At 51.3% G+C, this 13,593-nt stretch overlaps 1 protein-coding gene across 1 annotated transcript in view; it reads right to left on the bottom strand.

The window, feature by feature from the left end:
• LOC124002267 overlaps nt 1-7,412 on the bottom strand; it is a 37,908-nt gene extending 30,496 nt beyond the window's left edge. Inside the window, exon 1 of the mRNA XM_046309642.1 lies at nt 7,342-7,412. Coding sequence (XP_046165598.1) covers nt 7,342-7,412 — 71 coding nt within the window. The remainder of the gene's footprint in view (nt 1-7,341) is intronic.
• Nucleotides 7,413-13,593: the final 6,181 nt, after the last annotated feature.

Below are 13,593 nucleotides of genomic sequence, written 5' to 3'. Positions count from 1 at the left end.
TCCGTAAGGCTATCAAACAAGCTAAGCGTCAGTACAGAGACAAAGTGGAATCTCAATTCAATGGCTCAGACACAAGAGGCATGTGGCAGGGTCTACAGTCAATCACGGACTACAAGATGAAATCCAGCCCAGTCACGGACCAGGATGTCTTGCTCCCAGGCAGACTAAATAACTTTTTTGCCCGCTTTGAGGACAATACAGTGCCACTGACACGGCCTGCAACGGAAACATGCAGTCTCTCCTTCACTGCAGCCGAGGTGATTAAGACATTTAAACGTGTTAACCCTCGCAAGGCTGCAGGCCCAGACGGCATCCCCAGCCGCGCCCTCCGAGCATGCGCAGACCAGCTGGCCGGTGTGTTTACGGACATATTCAATCAGTCTGCTGTTCCCACATGCTTCAAGAGGGCCACCATTGTTCCTGTTCCCAAGAAAGCTAAGGTAACTGAGCTAAACGACTACCGCCCCCGTAGCACTCACTTCCGTCATCATGAAGTGCTTTGAGAGACTAGTCAAGGACCATATCACCTCCACCCTACCTGACACCTAGACCCACTCCAATTTGCTTACCGCCCAAATAGGTCCACAAGACGATGCAATCTCAACCACACTGCACACTGCCCTAACCCACCTGGACAAGAGGAATACCTATGTGAGAATGCTGTTCATCGACTACAGCTCGGCATTCAACACCATAGTACCTCCAAGCTCGTCATCAAGCTCGAGACCCTGGGTCTCGACCCCGCCCTGTGCAACTGGGTACTGGACTTCCTGACGGGCCGCCCCCAGGTGGTGAGGGTAGGCAACAACATCTCCTCCCCGCTGATCCTCAACACGGGGGCCCCACAAGGGTGCGTTCTGAGCCCTCTCCTGTACTCCCTGTTCACCCACGACTGCGTGGCCACGCACGCCTCCAACTCAATCATCAAGTTTGCGGACGACACAACAGTGGTAGGCTTGATTACCAACAACGACGAGACGGCCTACAGGGAGGAGGTGAGGGCCCTTGGAGTGTGGTGTCAGGAAAATAACCTCACACTCAACGTCAACAAAACTAAGGAGATGATTGTGGACTTCAGGAAACAACAGAGGGAACACCCCCTATCCACATCGATGGAACAGTAGTGGAGAGGGTAGCTAGTTTTAAGTTCCTCGGCATACACATCACAGACAAACTGAATTGGTCCACTCACACTGACAGCGTCGTGAAGAAGGCGCAGCAGCGCCTATTCAACCTCAGGAGGCTGAAGAAATTCGGCTTGTCACCAAAAGCACTCACAAACTTCTACAGATGCACAATCGAGAGCATCCTGGCGGGCTGTATCACCGCCTGGTACGGCAACTGCTCCGCCCTCAACCGTAAGGCTCTCCAGAGGGTAGTGAGGACTGCACAACGCATCACCGGGGGCAAACTACCTGCCCTCCAGGACACCTACACCACCCGTTGTTACAGGAAGGCCATAAAGATCATCAAGGACATCAACCACCCGAACCACTGCCAGTTCACCCCGCTATCATCCAGAAGGCGAGGTCAGTACAGGTGCATCAAAGCTGGGACCGAGAGACTGAAAAACAGCTTCTATCTCAAGGCCATCAGACTGTTAAATAGCCACCACTAACATTGAGTGGCTGCTGCCAACACACTGTCATTGACACTGACCCAACTCCAGCCATTTAATAATGGGAATTGATGGGAAATGATGTAAATATATCACTAGCCACTTTAAACAATGCTACCTTATATAATGTTACTTACCCTACATTATTCATCTCATATACATATGAGACTGCTCTCCTCTGTATCACGGAGGCGCTCCGCACTGCTAAAGCTAACTCTCTCTCCTCTGCTCTCATCCTTCTAGATCTATCGGCTGCCTTCGATACTGTGAACCATCAGATCCTCCTCTCCACCCTCTCCGAGTTGGGCATCTCCGGCGCGGCCCGCGCTTGGATTGCGTCCTACCTGACAGGTCGCTCCTACCAGGTGGCGTGGCGAGAATCTGTCTCCTCACCACGCGCTCTCACCACTGGTGTCCCCCAGGGCTCTGTTCTTGGCCCTCTCCTATTCTCGCTATACACCAAGTCACTTGGCTCTGTCATAACCTCACATGGTCTCTCTTATCATTGCTATGCAGACGACACACAATTAATCTTCTCCTTTCCACCTTCTGATGACCAGGTGGCAAATCGCATCTCTGCATGTCTGGCAGACATATCAGTGTGGATGACGGATCACCACCTCAAGCTGAACCTCGGCAAGACGGAGCTGCTCTTCCTCCCGGGGAAGGACTGCCCGTTCCATGATCTCGCCATCACGGTTGACAACTCCATTGTGTCCTCCTCCCAGAGCGCCAAGAACCTTGGCGTGATCCTGGACAACACCCTGTCGTTCTCAACTAACATCAAGGCGGTGGCCCGTTCCTGTAGGTTCATGCTCTACAACATCCGCAGAGTACGACCCTGCCTCACACAGGAAGCGGCGCAGGTCCTAATCCAGGCACTTGTCATCTCCCGTCTGGATTACTGCAACTCGCTGTTGGCTGGGCTCCCTGCCTGTGCCATTAAACCCCTTCAACTCATCCAGAACGCCGCAGCCCGTCTGGTGTTCAACCTTCCCAAGTTCTCTCACGTCACCCCGCTCCTCCGTTCTCTCCACTGGCTTCCAGTTGAAGCTCGCATCCGCTACAAGACCATGGTGCTTGCCTACGGAGCTGTGAGGGGGAACGGCACCTCAGTACCTCCAGGCTCTGATCAGGCCCTACACCCAAACAAGGGCACTGCGTTCATCCACCTCTGGCCTGCTCGCCTCCCTACCACTGAGGAAGTACAGCTCCCGCTCAGCCCAGTCAAAACTGTTTGCTGCCCTGGCCCCCAATGGTGGAACAAACTCCCTCACGACGCCAGGACAGCGGAGTCAATCACCACCTTCCGGAGACACCTGAAACCCCACCTCTTTAAGGAATACCTAGGATAGGTTAAGTAATCCCTCTCACCCCACCCCCCCTAAGTTTTAGATGCACTATTGTTAAGTGACTGTCCCACTGGATGTCATAAGGTGATTGCACCAATTTGTAAGTCGCTCTGGATAAGAGCGTCTGCTAAATGACTTAAATGTAATGTAATGTATATACTGTACTCTACAACATCGACTGCATCCTTATGTAACACATGTATCACTAGCCACTTTAACTATGCCACTTTGTTTACTTTGTCTACATACTCATCTCATATGTATATACTGTACTCGATACCATCTACTGTATGCTGCTCTGTACCATCACTCATTCATATATCCTTATGTACATGTTCCTTATCCCCTTACACTGTGTATAAGACAGTAGTTTTGGAATTGTTAGTTAGATTACTTGTTGGTTATCACTGCATTGTCGGAACTAGAAGCACAAGCATTTCGCTACACTCGCATTAACATCTGCTAACCATGTGTATGTGACAAATAAAATTTGATTTGATTTGATTTGATTTGGAAAAGGCAGTGTGCATATCAGACTAGGGAAAAGGCAGTGTCTATCAGACTAGGGAAAAGGCAGTGTCTATCAGACTAGGGAAAAGGCAGTGTGCCTATCGGACTAGGGAAAAGGCAGTGTGCCTATCAGACTAGGGAAAAGGCAGTGTGCCTATCAGACTAGGGAAAAGGCAGTGTGCCTATCAGACTAGGGAAAAGGCAGTGTGCCTATCAGACTAGGGAAAAGGCAGTGTGCCTATCAGACTAGGGAAAAGACAGTGTCTATCAGACTAGGGAAAGGCAGTGTGCCTATCAGACTAGGGAAAGGCAGTGTGCCTATCAGACTAGGGAAAAGACAGTGTCTATCAGACTAGGGAAAAGGCAGTGTGCCTATCAGACTAGGGGAAAGGCAGTGTGCCTATCAGACTAGGGAAAGGCAGTGTGCCTATCAGACTAGGGGAAAAGGCAGTGTGCCTATCAGACTAGGGAAAGGCAGTGTGCCTATCAGACTAGGGAAAAGGCAGTGTGCCTATCAGACTAGGGAAAAGGCAGTGTGCCTATCAGACTAGGGAAAAGGCAGTGTGCCTATCAGACTAGGGAAAAGGCAGTGTGCCTATCAGACTAGGGAAAAGGCAGTGTGCCTATCAGACTAGGGAAAAGGCAGTGTGCCTATCAGACTAGGGAAAAGGCAGTGTGCCTATCAGACTAGGGAAAAGGCAGTGTGTCTATCAGACTAGGGAAAAGGCAGTGTGTCTATCAGACTAGGGAAAAGGCAGTGTCTATCAGACTAGGGAAAAGGCAGTGTGTCTATCAGACTAGGGAAAAGGCAGTGTGTCTATCAGACTAGGGAAAAGGCAGTGTGCCTATCAGACTAGGGAAAAGACAGTGTGCCTATCAGACTAGGGAAAAGGCAGTGTCTATCAGACTAGGGAAAAGGCAGTGTCTATCAGACTAGGGAAAAGGCAGTGTCTATCAGACTAGGGAAAAGGCAGTGTCCCTATCAGACTAGGGAAAAGGCAGTGTCCCTATCAGACTAGGGAAAAGGCAGTGTCCCTATCAGACTAGGGAAAAGGCAGTGTCTATCAGACTAGGGAAAAGGCAGTGTCTATCAGACTAGGGAAAAGGCAGTGTCTATCAGACTAGGGAAAAGGCAGTGTCTATCAGACTAGGGAAAAGGCAGTGTCTATCAGACTAGGGAAAAGGCAGTGTCTATCAGACTAGGGAAAAGGCAGTGTCTATCAGACTAGGGAAAAGGCAGTGTCTATCAGACTAGGGAAAAGGCAGTGTCCCTATCAGACTAGGGAAAAGGCAGTATCTATCAGACTAGGGAAAAGGCAGTGTCTATCAGACTAGGGAAAAGGCAGTGTCTATCAGACTAGGGAAAAGGCAGTGTCTATCAGACTAGGAAAAGGCAGTGTCTATCAGACTAGGGAAAAGGCAGTGTCTATCAGACTAGGGAAAAGGCAGTGTCTATCAGACTAGGGAAAAGGCAGTGTCTATCAGACTAGGGAAAAGGCAGTGTCTATCAGACTAGGGAAAAGGCAGTGTGCCTATCAGACTAGGGAAAATGCAGTGTGCCTATCAGACTAGGGAAAAGGCAGTGTGCCTATCAGACTAGGGAAAAGGCAGTGTGCCTATCAGACTAGGGAAAAGGCAGTGTGCCTATCAGACTAGGGAAAAGGCAGTGTGCCTATCAGACTAGGGAAAAGGCAGTGTGCCTATCAGACTAGGGAAAAGGCAGTGTGCCTATCAGACTAGGGAAAAGGCAGTGTGCCTATCAGACTAGGGAAAAGGCAGTGTGCCTATCAGACTAGGGAAAAGGCAGTGTGCCTATCAGACTAGGGAAAAGGCAGTGTGCCTATCAGACTAGGGAAAAGGCAGTGTGCCTATCAGACTAGGGAAAAGGCAGTGTCTATCAGACTAGGGAAAAGGCAGTGTCTATCAGACTAGGGAAAAGGCAGTGTCTATCAGACTAGGGAAAAGGCAGTGTCTATCAGACTAGGGAAAAGGCAGTGTCTATCAGACTAGGGAAAAGGCAGTGTCTATCAGACTAGGGAAAAGGCAGTGTCTATCAGACTAGGGAAAAGGCAGTGTCTATCAGACTAGGGAAAAGGCAGTGTCTATCAGACTAGGGAAAAGGCAGTGTGCCTATCAGACTAGGGAAAAGGCAGTGTGCCTATCAGACTAGGGAAAAGACAGTGTCTATCGGACTAGGGAAAAGGCAGTGTGTCTATCAGACTAGGGAAAAGGCAGTGTGCCTATCAGACTAGGGAAAAGGCGGTGTGTCTATCAGACTAGGGAAAAGGTGGTTGCTACTAGCAAGACTTCTGGTGTAAGTCATGCAGATTACACCACCATCACAAACCTAAATCTCAGTGGGAAATGTTTCAGGGGGAGGTGTGTGAGTCAGGGGATGGATAGAGGTGTTGTGGCCGTGTCAGTCGGATCACATTCTTCGCTATTGTATTTGACGGGAATACCACTGAGAATCTCAACGAGGACAGATTTTTTTTTTATCATTCAATTTAACAGGAGCTGTTGGAATTGCAACACAGAATCTATGCGACGACGATGACTAATTGAGAAATGACACATGCCAGGCAACTTGTCGAGTTTCACTCTCTGCCCGCCCTGCCAACCCTAACTGGCTTCGAGGCAGGAGGATGTCATGATCATCATGGAGTTGGAAAATCACAGAGTAGTCAGCTCCTACACATGAGTGGAAATGTAAGGTGACATCTGCGTAAACTTGCAGGATTTCATGTCAGAACAAGGTCTTTGCTCACACATTCAGTTTCATCCTCAGAATGATCATTCTTACATATTTGACAATCAACGTAAAAAAATGTAATTAAAAAGACAACCCCAAAAAGGAAGGATCCTGGCCATGTATCATGTTAAGGAGAACTAAACAGAACTGGGTTAAAGCAGAACCACAACCATGAAGAACAGACAGCCATGGTTGTAAAACAGACTGCAAGCATGTTAGCTCGTTGTCTAACTAGTTAGTTCATTGAGAGAGTTAACAGTAACCAACCAACCAACCAACTAACCAACTAACTAGTTGACTTAACGATACGCAGTAAACCATATGTTACGCATTTCACATTTAAAAACTACCTCCTTTAGTTATCTCTACTAGATATCATTTAAATAAAATGGTATATTAGTCTAACGATGTGAATCCACCTCCTAGTGATAACATAATAATAATATTCAGTAGCAAAGTTAGCTAGCTGGTTAGCTAGCAGCTAAATCAAAAAATATAACCCCAAAACAAAACACTTAAGAAGCTGTTTAAAATGTCTTATTCACTGGTAAACATGTTGTTGTTGTTTTTATACATGTATTTATAGTTTGTTGACTGTATGCTCATATAGTGTATTAGTTTGAGCTACAGTCCAGTTCATTCGGGTCTTAATGTTGTCAGCTAGCTAGCTAGCTAGTTAGCATTGGCTGGATAGCCAACGTCGAGAGCTGTTACACCACAGCTAAAACACATTTTATTTACTAAAACATTAATTAGAATTTGTTTTAAAAATAGCTAACTTGTCACCTTACCTGTGACCAGCGACCCGATCCAGAAGTCAGTCAAATTTGATCACCTTGTTATCTTTCCTTTTCTCTCAGCTGGTCGATATAAATGTAAATTCCAGGTGAAGTGTTTTATTTGGAAATGAAGCCTATATCCTGCTAAAGACTTGCACCATACGGGTCGGCTATTGTCATAAACTATTCAAAGTTATGTTTTTATAGGTTGAAAATGGTAGCCATCTTGGTCAGGGAGAAATTCATAACCTAAAAAGTTTATTAAAGGTTGAAAAAAAAAATAATAATAAATGTTTTTTCACTCTCTTGTGCTATCTACTCGGATTCCACAGTGCTCTCCGTTTACCAGGAGAGCAGAAGAAGTCGTAGAGCTCCACGGTGGAGACGTCATAATTACCCATCAAACCCCGCGGTCAAACAAGGAAATGGTTCCAATCGTTTTTCCCCCATTGGGATTTTTTTTAATATTTTTTTTTTTTAGAAACACTTAAAATAAGATCTGTGTTTAGTGTAGGCTGGGTGACGTTTTGACATAACATGTAAATCTGTCGTGGACAAGGTGACTTTTATCAATATAGTCGGCTCTATTTACTCTTAGATTCAAAAGTGCTAATTAATTAACATTACAGGCAAATATACTGATAAGAGTCACCTTGTCCTAGAGTGATTTACACGGTTATCACAACATCTCAAACCCCATATTTTAAGTGTTTCTAAAATCCACAATGGGGGAAAAATGAATGGTGGAAAAACAATTGGGACCATTTCCCTGTTCGACCGCTCGGTTTTATGGGTATTATGACTCATACTGTGAGAACTCTATTAGTTTCACCTGCCTCTCCCTGAATCCCTGATTCAACCACCCCTGGTAACTGACCGCCCCTGTCCTTAACTATGCTTCTTGTTCTTCTTTGAGGTTTACGGGCAGACGACACTCATAAGGTGTATTTGCTACCACCTACTGTAAGGGGTAGTGAAAAATAAAACAAATCATGTTTTGGATGAACAAATTCATACTAATTACCAAAAACAAAAACAAAAAACACTAACCAAATTTCACGCTACTATCCTAAATTTCAAACAAAAACGAACAAAAAAAGTGTACTCCTTCAGTCGGATTTAAATGTCTATTCAGATCCCAACACAGACTCCGGAACCTGGGAGGGGGGAACCTCTTCATTCAGTACTCGATGTAACATTTCGGCTGTAAAGTCCTGGAGATCCAGAAATCGTTTTGCCGCCTTTACAATGATGTCAAGCATCTTAGATGTTTTATTAGTTTGACGAAGTGCAATTTATTACTTACTATAAAACACAACATTGTCCACCTTCTCTACTGCTGGCGTGTTGGGATCCATGGCATTCAGTGCCGACTGGCGTGTTGGGATCCATGGCCGACTGGCGTGTTGGGATCCATGGCATTCAGTCCCGACTGGCGTGTTGGGATCCATGGCCGACTGGCGTGTTGGGATACATGGCATTCAGTGCCGACTGGCGTGTTGGGATCCATGGCCGACTGGCGTGTTGGGATACATGGCATTCAGTGCCGACTGGCGTGTTGGGATACATGGCATTCAGTGCCGACTGGCGTGTTGGGATCCATGGCCGACTGGCGTGTTGGGATACATGGCATTCAGTGCCGACTGGCGTGTTGGGATACATGGCATTCAGTGCCGACTGGCGTGTTGGGATCCATGGCATTCAGTGCCGACTGGCGTGTTGGGATCCATGGCCGACTGGCGTGTTGGGATCCATGGCATTCAGTGCCGACTGGCGTGTTGGGATCCATGGCCGACTGGCGTGTTGGGATCCATGGCCGACTGGCGTGTTGGGATCCATGGCATTCAGTCCCGACTGGCGTGTTGGGATCCATGGCATTCAGTCCCGACTGGCGTGTTGGGATCCATGGCCGACTGGCGTGTTGGGATCCATGGCCGACTGGCGTGTTGGGATCCATGGCATTCAGTCCCGACTGGCGTGTTGGGATCCATGGCATTCAGTCCTGACTGGCGTGTTGGGATCCATGGCATTCAGTGCCGACTGGCGTGTTGGGATCCATGGCATTCAGTCCCGACTGGCGTGTTGGGATCCATGGCATTCAGTCCCGACTGGCGTGCTGGGATCCATGGCATTCAGTGCCGACTGGCGTGTTGGGATCCATGGCATTCAGTCCCGACTGGCGTGTTGGGATCCATGGCATTCAGTGCCGACTGGCGTGTTGGGATCCATGGCATTCAGTGCCGACTGGCGTGTTGGGATCCATGGCATTCAGTCCCGACTGGCGTGTTGGGATCCATGGCATTCAGTGCCGACTGGCGTGTTGGGATCCATGGCATTCAGTCCCGACTGGCGTGTTGGGATCCATGGCCGACTGGCGTGTTGGGATCCATGGCATTCAGTCCCGACTGGCGTGTTGGGATCCATGGCCGACTGGCGTGTTGGGATCCATGGCATTCAGTCCCGACTGGCGTGTTGGGATCCATGGCCGACTGGCGTGTTGGGATCCATGGCATTCAGTCCCGACTGGCGTGTTGGGATCCATGGCCGACTGGCGTGTTGGGATCCATGGCCGACTGGCGTGTTGGGATACATGGCATTCAGTGCCGACTGGCGTGTTGGGATACATGGCATTCAGTGCCAACTGGCGTGTTGGGAGCCATGGCATTCAGTGCCGACTGGCGTGTTGGGATCCATGGCCGACTGGCGTGTTGGGATCCATGGCATTCAGTGCCGACTGGCGTGTTGGGATCCATGGCGACTGGCATTGGGATCCATGGCCGACTGGCGTGTTGGGATCCATGGCATTCAGTCCCGACTGGCGTGTTGGGATCCATGGCATTCAGTCCCGACTGGCGTGTTGGGATCCATGGCCGACTGGCGTGTTGGGATCCATGGCATTCAGTCCTGACTGGCGTGTTGGGATCCATGGCATTCAGTCCCGACTGGCGTGTTGGGATCCATGGCATTCAGTGCAGACTGGCGTGTTGGGATCCATGGCATTCAGTCCCGACTGGCGTGTTGGGATCCATGGCATTCAGTGCCGACTGGCGTGTTGGGATCCATGGCATTCAGTCCCGACTGGCGTGTTGGGATCCATGGCATTCAGTGCCGACTGGCGTGTTGGGATCCATGGCATTCAGTCCCGACTGGCGTGTTGGGATCCATGGCATTCAGTGCCGACTGGCGTGTTGGGATCCATGGCATTCAGTGCCGACTGGCGTGTTGGGATCCATGGCATTCAGTCCCGACTGGCGTGTTGGGATCCATGGCATTCAGTCCCGACTGGCGTGTTGGGATCCATGGCATTCAGTGCCGACTGGCGTGTTGGGATCCATGGCATTCAGTCCCGACTGGCGTGTTGGGATCCATGGCCGACTGGCGTGTTGGGATCCATGGCATTCAGTCCCGACTGGCGTGTTGGGATCCATGGCCGACTGGCGTGTTGGGATCCATGGCATTCAGTCCCGACTGGCATGTTGGGATCCATGGCATTCAGTCCCGACTGGCGTGTTGGGATCCATGGCATTCAGTCCCGACTGGCGTGTTGGGATCCATGGCATTCAGTGTAGACTGGCGTGTTGGGATCCATGGCATTCAGTCCCGACTGGCGTGTTGGGATCCATGGCATTCAGTGCCGACTGGCGTGTTGGGATCCATGGCATTCAGTCCCGACTGGCGTGTTGGGATCCATGGCATTCAGTGCCGACTGGCGTGTTGGGATCCATGGCATTCAGTCCCGACTGGCGTGTTGGGATCCATGGCATTCAGTGCCGACTGGCGTGTTGGGATCCATGGCATTCAGTGCCGACTGGCGTGTTGGGATCCATGGCATTCAGTCCCGACTGGCGTGTTGGGATCCATGGCATTCAGTCCCGACTGGCGTGTTGGGATCCATGGCATTCAGTGCCGACTGGCGTGTTGGGATCCATGGCATTCAGTCCCGACTGGCGTGTTGGGATCCATGGCCGACTGGCGTGTTGGGATCCATGGCATTCAGTCCCGACTGGCGTGTTGGGATCCATGGCATTCAGTGCCGACTGGCGTGTTGGGATCCATGGCATTCAGTGCCGACTGGCGTGTTGGGATCCATGGCCGACTGGCGTGTTGGGATCCATGGCATTCAGTCCCGACTGGCGTGTTGGGATCCATGGCATTCAGTCCCGACTGGCGTGTTGGGATCCATGGCATTCAGTGTAGACTGGCGTGTTGGGATCCATGGCATTCAGTCCCGACTGGCGTGTTGGGATCCATGGCATTCAGTGCCGACTGGCGTGTTGGGATCCATGGCATTCAGTCCCGACTGGCGTGTTGGGATCCATGGCATTCAGTGCCGACTGGCGTGTTGGGATCCATGGCATTCAGTCCCGACTGGCGTGTTGGGATCCATGGCATTCAGTGCCGACTGGCGTGTTGGGATCCATGGCATTCAGTGCCGACTGGCGTGTTGGGATCCATGGCATTCAGTCCCGACTGGCGTGTTGGGATCCATGGCATTCAGTCCCGACTGGCGTGTTGGGATCCATGGCATTCAGTGCCGACTGGCGTGTTGGGATCCATGGCATTCAGTCCCGACTGGCGTGTTGGGATCCATGGCATTCAGTCCCGACTGGCGTGTTGGGATCCATGGCCGACTGGCGTGTTGGGATCCATGGCATTCAGTCCCGACTGGCGTGTTGGGATCCATGGCCGACTGGCGTGTTGGGATCCATGGCATTCAGTCCCGACTGGCATGTTGGGATCCATGGCATTCAGTCCCGACTGGCGTGTTGGGATCCATGGCATTCAGTCCCGACTGGCGTGTTGGGATCCATGGCATTCAGTGTAGACTGGCGTGTTGGGATCCATGGCATTCAGTCCCGACTGGCGTGTTGGGATCCATGGCATTCAGTGCCGACTGGCGTGTTGGGATCCATGGCATTCAGTCCCGACTGGCGTGTTGGGATCCATGGCATTCAGTGCCGACTGGCGTGTTGGGATCCATGGCATTCAGTCCCGACTGGCGTGTTGGGATCCATGGCATTCAGTGCCGACTGGCGTGTTGGGATCCATGGCATTCAGTGCCGACTGGCGTGTTGGGATCCATGGCATTCAGTGCCGACTGGCGTGTTGGGATCCATGGCATTCAGTCCCGACTGGCGTGTTGGGATCCATGGCATTCAGTCCCGACTGGCGTGTTGGGATCCATGGCATTCAGTGCCGACTGGCGTGTTGGGATCCATGGCATTCAGTCCCGACTGGCGTGTTGGGATCCATGGCCGACTGGCGTGTTGGGATCCATGGCATTCAGTCCCGACTGGCGTGTTGGGATCCATGGCCGACTGGCGTGTTGGGATCCATGGCATTCAGTCCGACTGGCATGTTGGGATCCATGGCATTCAGTCCCGACTGGCGTGTTGGGATCCATGGCATTCAGTCCGACTGGCGTGTTGGGAACCATGGCATTCAGTGTAGACTGGCGTGTTGGGATCCATGGCATTCAGTCCCGACTGGCGTGTTGGGATCCATGGCATTCAGTGCCGACTGGCGTGTTGGGATCCATGGCATTCAGTCCCGACTGGCGTGTTGGGATCCATGGCATTCAGTGCCGACTGGCGTGTTGGGATCCATGGCATTCAGTCCCGACTGGCGTGTTGGGATCCATGGCATTCAGTGCCGACTGGCGTGTTGGGATCCATGGCATTCAGTGCCGACTGGCGTGTTGGGATCCATGGCATTCAGTCCCGACTGGCGTGTTCGGATCCATGGCATTCAGTCCCGACTGGCGTGTTGGGATCCATGGCATTCAGTGCCGACTGGCGTGTTGGGATCCATGGCATTCAGTCCCGACTGGCGTGTTGGGATCCATGGCCGACTGGCGTGTTGGGATCCATGGCATTCAGTCCCGACTGGCATGTTGGGATCCATGGCATTCAGTCCCGACTGGCGTGTTGGGATCCATGGCCGACTGGCGTGTTGGGATCCATGGCCGACTGGCGTGTTGGGATCCATAGCCGACTGGCGTGTTGGGATCCATGGCATTCAGTGCCGACTGGCGTGTTGGGATCCATGGCATTCAGTCCCGACTGGCGTGTTGGGATCCATGGCCGACTGGCGTGTTGGGATCCATGGCCGACTGGCGTGTTGGGATCCATGGCATTCAGTGCCGACTGGCGTGTTGGGATCCATGGCATTCAGTCCCGACTGGCGTGTTGGGATCCATGGCCGACTGGCGTGTTGGGATCCATGGCATTCAGTCCCGACTGGCGTGTTGGGATCCATGGCCGACTGGCGTGTTGGGATGGCATTCAGTCCCGACTGGCGTGTTGGGATCCATGGCCGACTGGCGTGTTGGGATCCATGGCATTCAGTCCCGACTGGCGTGTTGGGATCCATGGCCGACTGGCGTGTTGGGATCCATGGCATTCAGTCCCGACTGGCGTGTTGGGATCCATGGCATTCAGTCCCGACTGGCGTGTTGGGATCCATGGCATTCAGTCCCGACTGGCGTGTTGGGATCCATGGCATTCAGTCCCGACTGGCGTGTTGGGATCCATGGCATTCAGTCCCGACTGGCGTGTTGGGATCCATGGCATTCAGTCCCGA

This window comes from Oncorhynchus gorbuscha, linkage group LG17, assembly GCF_021184085.1.
Source record: "Oncorhynchus gorbuscha isolate QuinsamMale2020 ecotype Even-year linkage group LG17, OgorEven_v1.0, whole genome shotgun sequence".
Lineage (NCBI taxonomy): Eukaryota > Metazoa > Chordata > Actinopteri > Salmoniformes > Salmonidae > Oncorhynchus > Oncorhynchus gorbuscha.
This window is presented reverse-complemented; position numbering and strand designations above follow the sequence as displayed.